The 20,126-nt window shown below is 38.7% G+C and overlaps 1 protein-coding gene across 1 annotated transcript in view; it reads right to left on the bottom strand.

Moving 5' to 3' along the window:
• Nucleotides 1-1,105: 1,105 nt before the first annotated feature.
• LOC124545933 overlaps nt 1,106-20,126 on the bottom strand; it is a 466,288-nt gene continuing 447,267 nt past the window's right edge. Inside the window, exon 4 of the mRNA XM_047124894.1 lies at nt 1,106-2,664. Coding sequence (XP_046980850.1) covers nt 2,631-2,664 — 34 coding nt within the window. The 3' untranslated portion in view covers nt 1,106-2,630. The remainder of the gene's footprint in view (nt 2,665-20,126) is intronic.

Genomic DNA, 20,126 nt, shown 5'->3' on the forward strand with positions numbered 1-20,126 from the left:
AAAGTTCAAAGTCTTTTTCAATTGAGTCAATATCACTTTTACTGACATCATAGAACTTTATTTATGAGTTGTCCAATTCCAACAGTGACTCATTGATATTATAGTCATAGGATACTACATTTTTTTTCATTTTATGAAGTGCAAAATTTTACATTTCTGAATGTGTGTATGGCCCTTTACACCACTGACAACTTTATACAACAGTTTGATAGCTTCAAAGTGTATTGTAGATTATTGTGTTCAGACGCCTGTAGTTTCTGCCCTTACATAGTATGTGAAACTAAAATGGTGTGAATTTTAAAATAGGTATTAGATTTAAAATAGTTGCTAATCAAACCATCAGACTTACAAGACTAAATACATTATATAGCCTGTAACCAATGTATGCTTTATTATTATGTTTTATGATAGTGTCTCCTTATTTATCAGAAATTCCTTTTCTTGACATATTTGTGTATTCATATATGATTGTCACATGCAGAGATATGTTCATTAGTTCTGCTTTTGTGTTAGTCTTGTTTTGATATGCCACCATGACACAAAAATTGTGCTGGATGTAGGTAGAGTATGCAGTTATTAGTCATTGTGTGCTACTCCTTTGTATATACTATTAAAATACTGTAATACTGTAATCCTGAAAGTGAATTCTTTGCTGAAATTGCCGTATTTTCAGATGTTAATAAAGGAATTTTGCCTTTTGATTGGCATGATAAATAGTGTGTGTGTGTGTGTGTGGGGGGGGGGGGGGGTGCGATTCTGATGGTGGTGATATGATGTTCATTGCTTTTATACAATATTAAATCTAACATTTGCTTCCATATGAAGTTTTCTCCTTTTTGTGTACCATATTGTATACTTCTTTAGAAAGTGTTTTGTTTATATCATTCTACAAAATTATCAGAGAATGAACAAATGATAATAATAATAATAGTAAAATATTATTATTATTATTATTACAAGCTTGTACGTATTTAAAATTCCTGTGAAGTAATTTATTTTATTCAGCTTTTTGGAAATGTTTGCACTTTATATTGAATTAACACTTGCTGAAAAACTTATGATACATGTTCGGCTGTATATTAAAGAAATAATAAACGAGGTGGGGTAAAGATCTTTATTCCAAAATGAAACTAACTCACAGAAATCATGACATGTACATATATTTTATTGACATTTAGCTTATAATACAATGTAAATTGACGTTTTATTAGAATAAATTGGTGCATCTATACATTTCTGGCAAAGGTGGAAATATATCAGGTAGAACCTAGCTCTGAGATATAAATGTGAAATATGAATTTATTATTTTTAATGTCAATTAGTATATTGGATAAGGAGGACTAAATAAAACATGTGATTTTATGTTTTTGTATCTTCTTTAATAACTAACACAGACCCTCATGATCAAAGTAATTGACAAATCTACCAAGAAAAGCTATAAACCATTGTAGCAAGAACTGAGGACTCATAGCAGCTGTAAATACTTGCACTTGCACAGTGAAAATTAACATCACTTCTGTGAAGATAACACAACGTTATAAATTATCCATCATTGTCAACTAGGTCTGTAATTTTTTGTGATGTTTAATAATGGTCTTTTAAAATACTGTTTTTTGTAAGTTTATTGTGAAACATTCTTTTTTAAAATGTATTTTTGTAAATGATCTTCATATTTCGTTCATTTTAAAGTTATTTGTGACTGCCTATGAACAGTGCAATTTGTAAATATTTTTGCGTTTTAGAGAATAAAACAGACTGTTTGCTGGATTGAGGCAATTGAGCTTTCCCACCCACTGAAAAATAACTTCCGGGTGAAACTCGGCAGTCTAAGTAATTTATTTATGTTTGTGGGTTGGATTGTATTTGAATAAAAATGTTTGTTGGTATTTTGTAAGGAAAATGGACTTAAAAAATGTTGTCTTAACAGTAAAATCATTTACTGTAATTATAATGGTTAGGAAACTGATTAGATGCAAGATACAATGACTGAACAAAATAGTTTGAGGACAGAGCACACAGAGGAAGTATCGAGAAGTGGGCATGCATATTAGAGTGGTGATTAACACTGTTCAACTGTAAAACTTCTTTTCTTCGTTATAATGTGTACTTGCCCAGACTTAATTTTTGAATTTCAGTCAAGTCCGGGTGGGGTAGAACATGCTGCAGTGGAGCAGCAGTCACTTAATGTGCCTGCCCAACACTTCGTCTCTGTAGTGAGCATTTATTAACTTTCATTTGGGATTTTCCTTAATGGTATAAGATAAGGAATATGAGTACATACTGACAGTGCCACACATGAGACATATATTTTTTCACCCATAACATTCATGCAATAATATCACAAATACACTTAGAATCAAAACTTGCTTACTTACTAAAATTTTGTTCTGAACAGGAAATGGAACTGAGCTGCTCTCCTTTAAGCACTAACAACTGAGTCATCCAAACTAAAAGCTTTAATCTGTCAGTACCTCTTTCGTACTTTCCAAGTTCATTCTGGACATATAGAATGAATTATAGGCAGCGCATGAAAGTTTCATACTGATAGTGAATTACTTATTCTTATCAGATAATGAAGACAAGTAATTAGAAGATGCAGTGAAGTGTTGATCCTCTGCTGATTTTATGGTTTATTCATCTTCTGGTCGGAAAAGGTACTGGTCCCTGAAAATAGATAAATTAAATAGTACTGTAACATATGAAATATCTCTGTGGTATCAGTAGACAGTTAGTGTTTAAAAAGATGTTGCGTGTTTACTGACATAATTTTGGCAAGAGTCTTCTTAGGAACAGGATGAAAGCACGTTTTGCTGTTCTCTATGGGATCATAGATATTTGTTCAGTGATAATGACAAAGATGTTAGCATTCCTTGGTGTTTAAATAGTAATTCCTATTGTATTTTTCAGAAACTGCAAAAACATGTCTAGTATCATCTTTTCAAAAGTCCTCATTACTGAATGACTTCTTTCTTAGTCTGTTACTTTGGCTTGCCATTAACTTCTGCCAGGGAAACTCACTTTCTTGAATATATAACATTTGTTCTTGTCAGATACTTTACTTTCCCTTTCAATTTTTAACCAAGATGAATTTAAAAATTTGCTAAATTTATGCGAAATTGCATGATATTTTTAATCAGCAGTACTGTTGACGAGTGTGACTCTCTTATTGGTTTTGTTCAATCTTTGAAAGAGACGCAATATATAATTGTTTATTGGCAGCTACCTTACTTGCATATCTTGTAAAAATTGGTAAGAAGAGGAATTGTGCATGATGAAATATTTTTATTTCAAAACAAAGAGCACTGTGCAAATACGAAGAGAGTCAATTTCATAGGTGTTTCACAGTGGCATTTTTTACAGTTTTGGTCATGCAAGCACTATTGTTTCAAAAGGTTCTAACTGCTCTACTGATTCTGATATTCTGAAAGAAATGATCAATAAAATTTTATCGTGGTAAGAAACCATCACATAAGAGTCCTGATATTGTTGAACTGGTGTATAGCTCCTGTGAATGGGTACATATAATTGAGAATGAGCATCTGCATATGAAAAATATGAGTTTGTGATGGGCACTGTGTTTGTTATTAGCAGAGCATGTTTGTAAAAGTTGTATTATATTATTACATACTAGACACAAAACCACAGTCAGAGTCAAAGACTGGTTAAGCAGAAAGTGCTCCATAGAAGTAAACTGATAACCTTTTAGATAGTGAGAAAAGTGATGAAGATTCCATTGTGAGAGTCACCTTATACCAACATGCTTGACAGTTTTGATAAGGATAAATCTGTGACTGGTTGCACAGTAGTACATGACCATTTATGTATTTAGTTGAAGCAGAAGTGAGTGATGAAAGCAGTGAGCAAAAAAATAGTTCACATCTATTCATGTATCAGCCTTTAAGATAACAAACATGACAAACTGGGCTTCAAAACAGTTTTATTGGAACAAAGACGTTACCTGTGCTGTAAATGTGTATTATGAATAGTTAAAACAAATTTTATCTCAAGAAATGATAAATTTTAAATCTTGCTGAGTCAGTGATCAAACACAGTGGAAATTATGTTGAAAACTAAATTTTTCTATTCACAGAAACTCCTTTTTGCTTTTTAGTATCCATATCATTGCTCTGGGTGTATGCATTTGTCTGCCTGTGTGACTGTGCATGTACTGAAGCTGGATAGTGTAATATCTCAAAAGTTGATATGGACATGTATTTAAGCTACACAGAGTGTGATGACTCGAAAGTTGGTGATATCTCTGTGCTGTTTATGTTTGTGTCACATGTGCCAATCAACTACAGGAAATCCCACAGGGGGGTCAATACTCTGGCGGGTTTTTGCTTGGTTACCAGAGGGTACCAGTCTTTGCAGTATCTTTTCCCTTCCATGCTGCATGTATATCCTCTTGCTATTCTTTTTCCCCTCCCTTGGGGAATATGTCTGAGGTGTTATTGGGAATGTTCCACATTGTCTGTCACTGATGTAAGAACAGTCTCACCACTGTTTTTTGCTCCCTTTTCGTTTCTTTGTTTCCCTTCTCCTCTTGTTCCTCTGCTTTGGTGTTTGAGGATCCTCTCTTTCTTCTTCCTCCCTTTGTGCTCCTGAAGGCTGACCCCTGTGTCTGATCCATAACAGGTGACTGGGTAATGCGTAATACCCAGCCCCGGGTTGACATATAGGGTTTGCACGTACCCCCCTGGTACAAGTCAGGCCCAGGGAGGGGCGATTGCCTGAGCTGCAACCCTCCTAAATTGCCGATTGGTTCCTCTGTCGGGTGTTCGGGAGGTGTGAACAATCACCTAAAGCAGGTGCGCACCCTTGTGAAGGGAGTCCCCAGTTGGTAGGAGCACCATTGGAGACACTGGCAATCATGGGGGATTTTCTCACAATGAGCCAATCATCTTCACAATCAATGCCTACGAAACATAAACGTAACGAGGCTTCCCGCTGCACCACGATTCCTTCTAGTCTCACGTATTTGGGGGGGATAATGAAATGACCATATGGCATTGTTGGCTGGGAGGCCCCATTCAGGGGAGATCAGCTGCCATATTGCAAGTCCTTTATAGCTTACGCCACATTGGCGACTTGCAAGTCAATGATGATGAAGGTTACACAACACCCAATCCCCTGCCATGAATCGAACCCAGGCCTCCTGCGTCCTAGGTGGTAACACTACAGAGGCATACACACATACTGAAGATGGTCAGTCCTTCGCCATGGTAAATCCATTTATTATTCAGAAAAGTGTTGATGCAATTGCTGACCCTGTGAAATCCTGCTCTCGTTTACGGAATGGCACTTTGCTTTTGGGGACTATTTCTGATTCTCAGGGACAACAACTGCTTGCTGCCTTGCTTCTCCATGGCTACCCTGTTCGTGTCAAGGCCCATACAACTTTGAATTATTCCCATGGTGTTATTTACACTAGGCTGTTCGATGGTCCAACCAAGGCTGAAGTTCAATCTTACTTCTCTGCTCAGGGTGTCATTGCCATCCATCGGGTGATGAAAAAGGTAGATTCCTCCTTAGTGCCCACCCACACTCTTTTTCTCACCTTTGGTAGAAAGGTGCTTCTGTCCAAGATCAAAGCAGGCTATGAAATTATCACAGTCCGACCACAAATTCCGAACCCAATGCACAGTATCATCATATCAACCACACTAGAACATCTTGTCAACACCCAGCTAAATGGGTAACCTGTGGTAGGGATGCACATGAGGGTGATTGTCTGCCTCCTTCTCCCAGCTGTATCAACTGCAGTGGTGGCCATGCTGCTGCCTCTCGGGATTTTCCCATGTATCTTGATGAGCGGGCTGTCCAAGGGATCCAGGTAAAGGAAAAAGTGCCTTACCCAGTAGCTCACAAATTATTGGCTAGTCGCAAACCCTGCGTTTTCCCATCTGGCACATACAGTTCTGTTCTTGTGACCCCTCGCTCCATGAAGAACGTGGCCCATAGACATGTGACCTCAAATTCAGCTCAGTTGTGAAATTGCCCAGTGTCGAGGTATCATCGCCACCCCCTCACTCGGGTGTGCAACAAGCCATCAAACTCGTGTCTCAAGAGGCAAAGCCATCAGCTACACAACCAGTAGGCCGGCAAGGACAGAAGGAATACTCAAGTGACGTCCCTCCAGCCAAACAACACCCGAACCTTCCTCTAACCAGAAAGGATCGAAGAAGTCCACCAAAGGCAAACGGTCTTCTCCTTCATCGAGTTGAAGATCCTCTTCGACAGTGTTGTCACGTGATACCTTAGGCCGGCTGGCCTCTGTGTTGCCGGTGCACACTGCCAACTGTTTTTCAGCATTGGATTCCACAGACTCACAGCACAAGTAAGCCGATGCTTCTGTGGACCCCATGGAGCAGGATCCTCACGCCTTCTGTGCCCTGTACTAGCGATTCTTCACAGGCTGTCACTCGGAAGCCACCGAGATGACAACCCCACAACTCTTCCTCATAGTGACTCTCCTCCAATGGAACATTCTCTGCCTTTGGTCCTACAAAGAGGATTTATGGCTGCTTTTAGCATCGCAGAATCCCCTTGTACTCTGCCTTCATGAAACGAAATTTTGACTTCACGACTGCTTTAAGTTTTCACATTTCTTCCCAGTCCATTTTGACCTTCCCCCTGAGGTCGGCATTCCATCTCATGGGAGCGTCATACTGCTGATACGGAATGACATTCATAGTCACCCCATCTCCCTGACTACCCATCTTCAAACTGTTGCAGTTCGCCTTTTCCTTCCTCACCTGACTTTTTCCCTCTGTACTATTTATGTCCCTACATCATTCGGTGTCACCAGGGCAGACTTCCTTCAGCTTCTTGGGCAGCTACTTCCCCCATTTCTGCTACTCAGTGACTTTAATGTGCATAATCCCCTTTGGTTTCTCCCAGAACCTGTCGGAGAGGTGCCCTCTTGGCTGATCTTCTTAATCAACTCAACCTCTTCTGCCTTAACACCGGAGCACCCACTTTCCTTTCCAACTCCTCACACACCTGTTCCCATTTGGACCTAGCCTCCTGCACTGCCCAGCTTGCCCATTGTCTTGAGTGGTCCATTCTTTCTGACACTTACTCGTGTGACCGTTTCCCATGTGCTGTCCATTTGCTGACTCCTACCCCACCCACGTGCACACCCGAATGGCAGCTTACTAAGGATGACTGGTGGCTTTACTCCTCCATAGCGACCTTTGAAGAACAAGATTTCCCCAGTCGTGATGACCAGGTGGAATATCTCACGAACATTATCCTTACTACTGCAGAACATTCCTTTCGTCACACTTCCTCTATACCACATTGTGTCCCTGTCCCTTGGTGGACTGAGGCATGCTGCGATGCAGTTCGTGCTCATAGACATGCTCTCCGGATTGTTAACCGTCATTCTATGATGGCAAACTGTATTCATTGTAAACAGGTGCATGCAAAGTATCTTTGTGTTCTTCGGGACAGCAAAAAAGCTATCTGGATTTCATTCACTAGTTCTTTTAACAGTTCCACGCCTTCCTCTGTCATACGGGCCAACTTCCAATGGCTCTCTGGGACTAAGATCCATTCACCAATTTCCGCCCAGACAGTAGCAAACAGTGTTATTGTGGACCCTATTGCTATCTCCAACACCTTGAGCTGCCATTTTGTGGAAGTTTCGAGCTATCACCGTGCCTTTCTCCATCAGAAATGAGCAGAGGAGGCTCAGGCGATATCCTTCTCTTCTCAGAATCGTGAGTGCTACAATGCCTTTACTATGAGGGAGCTCGATCATGCTCTCAGTTTATCCCAATCCTCTGCCCTAGGGCCACTGTCCACATTTAGATGTTGCAGCACCTTTCTCTTGTGGGCAAGCACTTTCTGCTTAACACATACAACCACATCTGGGCAGAGGACACTGTTCCCAGACTTTGGTGTGAAGCCACTGTCACACCCATACCTAAGACCAGTAAGGACAAAAATCTTCCTTCTAGCTACTGCCCCATCTCTCTCACCAGCTCCATCTGCAAGGTGATAAAACGTATAATTCATGCCCGGCTGGTATGATGGTTCAAGTCTCGCAACTACTAACAAATGCACAACCTCCAGCTCCCTTTTTGTTGAAGATTTTGCCACCTATTGCACTTCTCCATGGACCTGCCTCACTGAGCGCCATCTTCAGCAGTGTCTTGATTATCTTTACTCCTGGAGCATCGACAGTGGCTTTCGTTTTTCCACTGATAAAACCATCTGTATGAATTTCTGGCAGTGCAAATAGTTTCTCCCACCATCTTTACATCTTGGACCTGTTGCCTTTCCATTCATTGAAACTACGAAATTACTGGGGCTCATGCTTGATAGGCAGCTCTCTTGGTCTTCCCATGTGTCTTACCTGGTAACCTGCTGTACGTGGTTCCCCAGTGTCCTAAGTGTCCTCAATGCTACTTCCTAGGGTGCTGATTGGGCCACCCTCCTCCATTTGTACCGGACCCTTGTCCATTTGAAACTTGACTGTGGGTTTTTTGTTTATACCTTTGCACGTCCATTCCTCTTACGCTGTCTCAACACTATCCACCATCGTAGCATCAGTTTGGCCACTGGTGGCTTTTACACTAGCCTGGCTGAGAGTCTGTATGCTGAAGCTGCTGAACTACCACTACCCTACTGCCGTGACTTTCTCCTCAGCAGGTATGCATGCCGTTTGTTTGCCATGCGTGGCCACCCATCCTATGCCTCCTTTGATTATTCCTTTCATCGCCAGTATGGGGCCCGCCCCTCTTCTCTCTTACGTCCTGGAGTCCGCTTTTGGCACTTGCTACGGCAGCTTAACTTCACCCTACCTGCAACTTTCCTGGTGGTTGTGAACTCTTTACCACCTTGGTGTCACGAAGTGGCCCATGTTAACCTTGGCCTTCATTTGCTTCCTAAGGACCCTACTCCAGCTTCACTCTATCGCCTTCAGTTTCACAACCTTTGTGAGGAACTTCGCGATAATACCTTTGTGTACACTGATGGCTCTCGGACTGATTGTGGGGTCGGGTGAGCCTTTGCCATTGGTACCAGTGTCTTTCGATATCAACTTCTGGCACACTGCTCAGTATTCATGGCCGAGCTCTTCGCCCTGTATTAGGCCATGGAGTACATCCGGTGACAGATTTTTCAATTGTGTCCTCTGCTGAGACTCACTCAGCACCCTTCAAAGTCTATGTGCACTGTACACCACCCATCCCTTTGTGCAACGATTCCAGGAAAACTGTCACTTGCTCACTCTTGGTGGAATGACTGTGATATTATGTCGGTTCCTGGTCATGTTGGTCTGCCAGTAAACGAGGCTGCTGATGCTGCTGCCAAGGCTGCAGTCCTCGTACCTCAGCCTGGTAGTTCCTGTATTCCCTCTGATGATCTCTATGTTGCCGTCTGTCAGGAGGTGGTGTCTCTTTGGCGTCGCCAATGGTCCTTCCATCATGGGAATGAGCTCCGGCTTATTAAGCCTCTCCCAGAGGCTTGGATGACCTACTCTCGGCCCTCCCACCGGGAAGAGGACATTTTAACTAGGCCGCATATTGGACACTACCTTTTTAGCCATCATCATTTGATAAGTGGTGCTACCCCACCACTCTGTACACAATGCGCCCAAGTTTTAACTGTCCGTCACTTCCTTACGGAATGCCCATTTTTTTAACCGTTTATGTTCCTGCTTGGGTTTGGCATCTGAGTTATCGGCCGTTTTAGCAAATGACGTGTGGGCTGTTCACCATGTTTTACTTTTTATCTGCTAAAGCAATATGGTGTAGGTTATTTAATTTTTAATTTTGTAGCTCCGTTTCTGTATGGTGTCTTTTTTAGCCCTTTCTCCACATCCCTGTTTTTAGCTGTCTTCTCTTATGTCAATTGGGACTGACGTATAGTCGTTTTTTAACTCGGCTCTGTCTTCGAGTACTATAGTTTTGTCTTGGGTGCATATGACACCAGTTATTTTGGTGCCCCACAGCAAAACAAAACAAATAAACAACAAACTACAGGAAAAAGGTAGTCTTTCCTCACAGTTGTTTACTGTTCCATACAGGAATTGAGTTGTTGTATGTAATATTAAATGTAGTATAAATGCTCAGTTTCAGTAAGATAGACTGGGATGAATCAAAACAACGCTTACACAATCTTGCCAGCTGTTTTTGTTCCTGAACTGATTTAAGGAGTCTGTACTATTCTGTTTCATAGTTATTGATTTAAATTGTGCTTTTCCCATCTCTAATTACCTCATTGTCGACAGGCTAAGCCCTAAACTTCCTTCCTTCCTTCCTTCCTTCATGGGCTTCTGATGAGTATGCATTTGTTGTTTTACCATCTGCCTTTGTTTTCTAGTGTTATTGATTCTTTTCCAAGCTTTTGCTGTCTCAGTAGCTGGAAGGATATGATTTTCAGTTGTTGGTATATGCTTTACAATTTCATCATCTATTTTCTTATGGCATATAACCTCAAATGAGTCATGAAATGAAGAATTCCACATATCAGTTTTGAATCAAAACAACAATTATGAGGTCCTCCATCTAGATAGTGCAATAGATGACAAACATTTCTATTGATAATTGATGTAAAGCAATTCTTATACACAGTACAGTATTTCTAGTAGAAAAATACTTAATGCATTGTACCCATGAAATGTATTAATATAGCCGTATTATACACAGGAACAGAAGGAAGTCAGTTATCATGGAACTTTCAGTGAGGCATTTATCATAGATAGCAATGCAGTTTCATTCCGTGTTTGGCAGAGATTTAAAATTGATGGTTTGAACACCAATAAGGTTAGTGTTGATTCAGGATCATTGGCTCAGAAACATTATTAGAAGCACCAAGTTTCTCCTGATTAATCTATTGACAAAATTTTGTGAGAAGACAGATTTTCCTCTCCAACTGCATCCATAACTTCAGGCCTAAACCCCTTAGAATTGATTTGGAATATTGCAAAGGGTAAAATCCACAGTTTTAATATGCTATGCACCTCACTCCATTGAGGAGAGAGCCACCACTACTATATGCCTGTGAAATGGCAGATGACAAACAGATCGACACAGGTGGGGAAGGTAGTTCTATAGATACTGCTGGCACAGCTTTATTACAAGCTCAAGATAATATAAAAATATATGTACCTCCTGTACTTGTACTTCTTCTAAAGTGCTATTTAATTCAATTGCATGTATAGTAGGCTGTTCCACAGTGCTGGCCTTGTGATGTTGGCTGTGCTCTATACAGTGCTTCTGCTTCAGCATTGTTGTAGGGTGGGGCAGATATGTACACATGCATCTATCTGGTAAGTGAGCAGAGGCCATTTTGTAATGGTAGAAATCCACAAAAGTCCAGGACTGTCTGATTTTTGCCATGTCCTCACACAAACCTCAAGAGGGATGCGTATGATGCAGTAGCTGTGGGGCGTACCTAGTGAACACTGCAGGGAAGTGGTAAGTGACTTCTGCTGAGGTTTAGCACTATTCACTATTTCTACAACTCTTCAAGCCCTGACAAGCTAGTCTGTCATGGCTAGCATTGCTGAACACCCATCCGCCATATGAAAGTTCCAGAGACATCAACACTCTGGCCTGGTTAAAAGTATATTTGGAGTAATGATCTCAGCAAACAGCCAATGGGCACACTTAGTTGCCTAAATGTCTGCTCCCTGCTGCATAAAGTTTGGCTAAATAGATAAAAGCAAGAACATTAGACACCAACACCTTCTCCTATTTTTATTTAAGAGAAACATATAACAGAACTCTAGAATTTGAAGTCAGGCTAGTTGAGCTGAAAGTGAGGTTACATAGGATCAAATGAGGAGACACAAGGGTTACCAGAAATGTGGAACGATAAACAAAGGCCAAATTGAATTAAAATCGGGATGTGTTTTTTATTATGGAGGAACAAAATGAGGACATTCATGTGCAGGCTTCACTGCAAACAAGAAAATTCAAAACTGTATCACAGTTATTCAAGGGAGCTCTCACAGAATAACATGATCCATGCGAAACACAAGCAAAAAACGTGTCCTGTGGAAATCATTCAAATGTATGCACCAATGTGCTTAAATTTCAGTGAGGCAAAACAAACACCTCCACAGATATGTACATAAATTAATAAGTGACAGCAAATTCTACTACAAGATGATGATAAGGCATAATGGGAAAGTAGGACAAAATGTAAAGAGCAATTCTTTTGTGAGAACCTTGGGGTATTGATATGAGGACAGAGTGTTTACAGTAGTATAATTTGCCAAGACTAACAACTTGATTGCCCTTAACACGTTTTTTAAGAAGAAAACAAATAGAAAATGGATTTGGCAAGGACCAAATGCAAATAAAAATGATATTGACTATACTTTATCAAACAGTACATAAATTGTACAGGATATGACGTTGCTAAACACTTCCACACTGCAAATTATGACAGACTTGAAAGAAGCAGGGTAACAGTAGATGCAAAGCTAGAAGAAAATGCTTATTGCATAATGTGAGCAATACTATAGATGATTAGAATTTTTAAGAATAGAAATGTTTATGTATTAAATTATTCAACAAAAGGGTAATTATTTAACAAAGATACTTATATAAACACAAGAGCGTGTAGAAGCTACAAAAGAAAACAAAGGGAACAAAGCAGCAATAAAAATGAATGGGGCAGTTTCTAACTAACAATAAGTTGATAGACTGTGTTGAATTGAGCAAAACTCTTTTGATATTACCGCAGGCTGTTGTGAGAAGTTACACTGAAAATTTGATGGGATAAACAAAGTATGAAGAAAAAATATTAATTTATATGTAGTAAACTATAAATTTTATCTGTAAACTTGCTGACTGCTTAGTAACAAGAGAAAATTGCTCAGCTATTCCAAGATTTCCTTAAACATTCATGTAGTGTAGTTCATGAGATTAATGAGAGAGAGAGAAAGAGAGATTCATAATAGTGGAATTCCTGAAATAATGTAGGCGTGATGTATAAAGCCACTAAAGGTGTGAAGAAAGGACGATACCTAGATATGTTAGCATTTCAATAGAAGTGGTTAAAGCTGGAGGAAAAGTAGTACAAGAGAAACTTGCAACTAATCTGTTGTATGTGTGCTGGGAGCTAATCAGCCTCTTCTCCACAATGTATTCTCCATAATGTATGAGATATTCAATAAAATCAGCATCCAATTACATATGAAATACTGTAGAACATACAAAATATTGTGCTTTGAATTTGTAATTATGAAGCCGTTTTATGAAGAAGTGATAGAAGACTCAAGTAACATCAGTAGCACCTACATATAGAAGACATTGGATTTTAATCTAGGAAAGGAACATGCTGACTGTAGGAAGTAATGGTGATGGAGAGAAGTGTGCATGATAAACACTGTAGGGGGAAACTGAAGCTCAAATGCAGTAACCAGGTTTGTGACGAAGCAAGCTGGGATATTTTAATTCCCCTCTTGTCTTGCCATTTGCCTCCTTAAATTAATTTTTTCACTTTTAACAATTTACCATTAACATACATGAATATAATCAGCATTTTCATAAAAGATAAACGTTGGCCATCAGTTTTAAAGAATTTAACCAGATCTAATTTTGTGCTTAGTTTTGTGTACGTAATTGATTTCCCAATTTATTTTGACTATTCCTAGTTAGTATCTTTCATTATAGGGTGAAATCAGTAATTGTTTCATAACTTAAATTCTATAGTTGACTTATGAACAAATATAAATTCTGTATTAATTTTAAATATTTGGAAGACGAAATGCTAGTAATCTTAAAGTATCTATTTGGCTCTAGTCGGAAACATGTCAGCAGAGGCAGCCCTTAATTAATTATAAATTAATTAACAGTTTTGTCAAAAGTGCTGTTTGTGTAACTATATATGTTAATTTTATCATATATGAAAACAAAGATGAGGTGACTTACTGAACGAAAGCGCTGGCAGGTCGATAGACACACAAACAAACACAAACATACACACAAAATTCAAGCTTTCGCACACACGCACATATCCATCCACACATACCACATGTGTGGATGGATATGTGCGTGTGTGCGAGTGTATACCTGTCCTTTTTTCCCCCTAAGGTAAGTCTTTCCGCTCCCGGGATTGGAATGACTCCTTACCCTCTCCCTTAAAACCCAGTTCCTTTCGTCTTCCCCTCTCCTTCCCTCTTTCCTGATGAGGCAACAGTTTGTTGCGAAAGCTTGAATTTTGTGTGTATGTTTGTGTTTGTTTGTGTGTCTATCGACCTGCCAGCGCTTTCGTTTGGTAAGTCACCTCATCTTTGTTTTTATATATAATTTTTCCCACGTGGAATGTTTCCTTCTATTATATTGTTAATTTTATCATTTAAACAAATAATTCGGCCTAATCCTTGTAGTAGAAGAAATTGTTAAAAAGACAGAATTTTTCGATGTAGTCAGTTAATTTAATGAGTTAAGTTTTAATTGTAATTCCTGTAAATTAAACTTCGAAAAATGTGTAGTTTCAGCACCTATTATTGTGAGGATATATAAGGGCCAGTTTTTTGGTCGTGAGACAGTCAGTCCACGGCCGAGTTTTAGACGAGGAACCTGTGTTTGTTAGAATGACAACAATGCATTAACTTAACAGTGAAATAAGTGTTACACCAATAGGCTGTGTGATAAGCAATGACAGTGTCTGTTCCATATATACCTGATTATTCTGAAAGAACTGTGAACTTTGTGGTTAGGGTTTTACTGCTTGTAGATGTTCAGTAGTAAACTATTGTAGCAGTATGTGGAGGTTTGCCTGCAAACTATTAATGAGGCTTAACAAAAGTTAAACAATAGTGCACTGGCCAAATAACTGTATTATTGGGGGGTTGTGAACAGTGAAATTAAAGAACTGTGAAACACAACTGTACACCTGTCTGCTACATTATTTACAGTAGTCAGTGTCGGAATTACAAACCCCATTTTTCAGCCAGTGTAGCAACACAGGACATCAACACCAAGGACAGTCAACGAAGGAAAAAAAAAAAAAAGCAGACATAACCGCTACAGGTTCTATTGAATATGGACTGCATTAGTTACACACAGATGAAGCCACTTGCACGGGATAGACTAGCATGGAGATTTGTATCAAACCAGTTTTTGGACTGAAAATCACAACAGTGATACATAGTGCAATATCTACTTGAAAGTTATGTGTGAAATTGTAAAGCAGAACAATGAACATGATTTATCACTTTGTTTGAGATTTACAGATTTTGTGAATTATTTTGACTCAGTTTAAACAAAATATATGCTAGCAGCCGTTGAAAGTAAGGCATCATCAGCCTATGTGAGTATACTGAAGAATAATAAGTGAAGACTACCTTCCATTATTCATCATGTCAGCAAGAAATTTAGAAATGAAAGGAATTTGACAAGGATTTTCTATATCACCAAAATATTCTCAGCAGTCGTAAGGGAAGATTTCAGACTTTTCAACTGAAAAACTAAAGAATGAATTTGTATTGCATGTACATATGTTCGCTGATAACATTTTACCTTTTGCAAATAAATTTCAAAAATGGAAAAACTTAAGACAATATATTTGAAAGTGGGCCTGAAAATCAGCTATAATAAGGTGGAAATAGTGTGTAATCAATATGGCAAATGGAAAGTAGTATAAATTAACAATGAAGTCAAAGAATCATTTGGTGAAAACAGAAAAGGGGATCTGGAAATATGTCGGAGTGTGAGACATAGCAATTTGGGGTTTAACCCATCTGTTATGTTTTCTGCTCCCAAGAATAAAAAATTGTTTTTGCTTTTTCATGCTATATTTGCTATACAGGTGCACACACAATGTATCTTCTGTACAGGAATGTATGAAACTGCTGTCACAAAAATTCACTTTTGCACTTGTTTATATCTATGCTTCTGATTGCAACACTGCAACTAGTTTTACTGAAAGCATTAGAAATTAAAAGATAAAGATAATTGAAATGGGACCAACATTGTGAGCAAACAAGCAGTAGAGGAGGTAGTGTGCCACTCTTTCAAAAGCAGACAGACACTCCTAACTTCCTGAGAACATATACAGAATTATCTGAAATTAATTAACTTAAGAGAGAATTTTTTTAAAGACTGCAAGATTCTGAACTTTGGCAATATAATTTCATTGCTGTATTTTTTCTAAATCAGATGACACCTCCAATTAATGATCCAGTCAGTAATAAAGATTTTGACTAATTTAGAATCATAACATTTATTTCAGGATGGATGCCATCTTTATAAATAGGGGATTTCAGAAGCCTCATAATAATACAGTCCAAAAAATGGAAACTCCAGACTGGAATGTTAACAACATAAGGAAAAGGATAGATTGCTACTTACCGTGGCACCTTGGACTGGAATCTATTCTCTAAAGCATTATTCTTCTCCGTGTCCGTTCTTTCTGTCCTGCATTTGTTCCAGTCCAAGTAGCCAGAGATGACAGTGATGTGTGTGTGTGTGTGTGTGTGTGTGTGTGTGTGTGTGTGTGTGTGTGTGAAATCATCAAAAAGATTCAAGAAGATGTAATAACATACATGACAACAACACTAGAAATAAAAATAGTTACTTTAGGCAAAGAATAAAGTTAAAAATTACAGATCACAGCTCATTCATCAGTGGTCAAATTTGGTTTAACAAATTGCCAAAAGACTTACGTGCCTATGATGGAAATATCTTTAAAACGAAACTCAAATTATTCCTGGCAAAGAAATGTTTGTACTCTGTCTGAATTCTAAGTTGAAAACATGTGATCTTATAGTTTGTATTAGTAATTAGAAATATTTTAGTTGTCTACCTACTTCTGTGACACTACATTCCCTTTGCGTGTTTGTATTATAGTCTTGCTAATTTATATCAACTATTTGTTTTGTTTGTATTTTAAGAACATCTTCATAATTATGTAAACAACACTGACATTTGCAATAGTCATCATTTTTGTAAAACAATAAACTGGTAGCCAAGATCGCAGGAATTGGTGATATTAATAGTTGCCTATAACACGCAGGCCTTACAAAATTGTCATAAGAAGTGCATAGGCATCCAAGAGAGATGACATTATAAATGTTTTTTAAATATTTATATTTATAATTGTTGTACAAAGCACATAGGTGTCCAAGAGAGATGACATTATAAATTTTTTTTTAAATATTTATATTAAAATATTTATATATTAAATATTTATAATGTCATCTCTCTTGGACACCTAGGTGCTACTTACGACAATTTTGTAAGGCCTGCGTGTTATAGGCAACTATTAATATCACCATTGCTTGCCGTGATGTTGTAACCTGTATGTGTCCTAAGATGGCAGCTTTAGTTTCACTGAAACCGGTAATCGTGGAATAAAAAGAATTCCTGTGATCTTGGCTACCAGTTTATTGTTTTACAAGCGCCTAGATCGCTCCCACATGAGCACAATGTGCTCCCTATGTCATCATTTTTGTTGACTCTATGCAAAACATAAATAAATAAATAAAATAGTAATCTATCCCTTTCCTTATAATGTTTATAATAAAGTTCCATGTACTTTTCTAGATTATTAACCTAAAACATTATTCATAAACCAAACAATAGTAGTCTTAGAGTTTGTGCCAAATAGTAGAATCTAACTAACAGAATTACAAAGCATTACGTAATTCTGTCAGAGACAGCAAAGGACTTGGAAGATTAGATTAGATTAGATTAGATTTACTTTCATTCCAATTGATCCGTAGTGAGGAGGTCCTCCAGGATGTGGAACATGTCAGAAAAACAACAATACATGACAAATATTTAAACTAAAACAAATAAGCTAATGTACCATTCCACAGGTCCCAAGTGGAATGATCGTCATTTTTTAATGAACACTAAGAGTCATTTTACAAATACTATTGCACTGAATTTAAAATAAAAAAGTTTTATATTTATTTATAAGGTAAGAAACATGTAATACAACTACTGTAATACTTATTTACAATGAACACATTACTGCACTGAAATGGTGCAGAAGTTAGATTATACTTACACACACACACACACACACACACACACACACACACACACACACAAATTTTCAGTGAACACATTACTGCACTGAAATTGTGCAGAAGTTATGTTGTACTTATATACAAATCAGTTGGTTTTCCTCAGAAATTCATCAATGGAGTAGAAGGAGTTGGCCACCAATAAATCCTTTAGGCTTCTCTTAAACTGAATTTCATTGGTTGTTAAGCTTTTTATGGCTGCTGGCAAGTTATTGAAAATGTGTGTTCCTGAATAATGCACACCTTTTTGTACAAGACTAAGTGACTTTAAATCCTTGTGAAGATTATTCTTATTTCTAGTATTGATTCCATGAATTGAGCTGTTGGTTTGAAAAAGTGATATATTTTTAATGACAAATTTCATTAAGGAATAAAATTTCATTAAGAGCAGTTGAACGGAATGGAAAGTGTCTTGAAAGGAGGATATAAGATGAACATCAACAAAAGCAAAAAGAGGATAATGGAATGTAGTCAAATTAAATCGGGTGATGCTGAGGGGATTAGATTAGGAAATGAGACACTTAAAGTAGTAAAGGAGTTTTGCTATTTAGGGAGTAAAATAACTGATGATGGTCGAAGTAGAGAGGATATAAAATGTAGACTGGCAATGGCAAGGAAATCGTTTCTGAAGAAGAGAAATTTGTTAACATCGAGTATAGATTTAAGTGTCAGGAAGTCGTTTCTGAAAGTATTTGTATGGAGTGTAGCCATGTATGGAAGTGAAACATGGTCGATAACCAGTTTGGACAAGAAGAGAATAGAAGCTTTTGAAATGTGGTGCTACAGAAGAATGCTGAAGATAAGGTGGGTAGATCACGTAACTAATGAGGAGGTATTGAATAGGATTGGGGAGAAGAGAAGTTTGTGGCACAACTTGACTAGAAGAAGGGATCGGTTGATAGGACATGTTTTGAGGCATCAAGGGATCACAAATTTAGCATTGGAGGGCAGCGTGGAGGGTAAAAATCGTAGAGGGAGACCAAGAGATCAATACACTAAGCAGATTCAGAAGGATGTTGGTTGCGGTAGGTACTGGGAGATGAAGAAGCTTGCGCAGGATAGAGTAGCATGGAGAGCTGCATCAAACCAGACTCAGGACTGAAGACCACAACACAACAACATGTAACTTCATAATTCACATCAGGTTCTTACATCTGTATTTATACCGGGTGAAAATTAATAAAACTGATAAACAGCAGGGACGGATTCCTGAGTGAAAATGGAAGCAAAAAAGGTCCTATGAACATGAGTCCAGAAATGCGTTGTCACCAAATGACAGTCCTTCTGATCCCACTTTGTGTGTTCCTTGTGTATCGTCGGCCACTGTGGCCGAGCAGTTCTAGGTGCTTCAGTCTGGAACCACGTGACCGCTGTGGTCGCAGGTTCAAATCCTGCCTCGGGCATGGATGTGTGTGATGTCCTTATGTTAGTTAGCTTTAAGTAGTTCTAAGCTCTAGGGGACTGATGACCTCAGATGTTAAGTCCCATAGTGCTCAGAGCCATTTAAACCATTTGAACCTTGTGAATGTAGACTGTGTGATTGGTACAGCATACTGTAAGCAGCAAAATGGTCTGGTATTCATGTCAGGAACAAGCAGAGGTGATGTCTGTGTTTGGCCAGTCAGATGGAAATGATCAAGAGGCAGCAGAGCTATACCAAAATAAGTGCCCTGAGAGACACCAATGACATCACACAACATTTCAAGCCCTTTTGGGCTTTTGTGTTATCCTGTGCCCTTTCAGACAGATGAACATGCAGGGAGGCGGCAGACAGTGTGTACACGAGATTTAGAGCTTGTACTAGGTTGGTTGGTTGTTTTGGGGAAGGGGACCAGACAGCGTGGTCATCGGTCTCATCGGATTAGGGAAGGACGGGAAGGACGTCGGCCATGCCCTTTCAGAGGAACCATCCCGACATTTGCCTGGAGTGATTTAGGGAAATCACGGAAAACCTAAATCAGGATGGCCGGATGCGGGATTGAACCGTCGTCCTCCCGAATGCGAGTCCAGTGTCTAACCACGCTTGTACTAGGGTTTGTCTCACTATCTAGTAGAACCCAGTTCTTCAAATCTGGTGTGTGTGCACCGTCTGCTGCCTCCCTGCAAGTTCATCTGTCAGAAGGGA

The sequence above is a fragment of the Schistocerca americana genome, chromosome 8, assembly GCF_021461395.2.
Source record: "Schistocerca americana isolate TAMUIC-IGC-003095 chromosome 8, iqSchAmer2.1, whole genome shotgun sequence".
NCBI classification, from domain to species: Eukaryota; Metazoa; Arthropoda; class Insecta; order Orthoptera; family Acrididae; genus Schistocerca; species Schistocerca americana.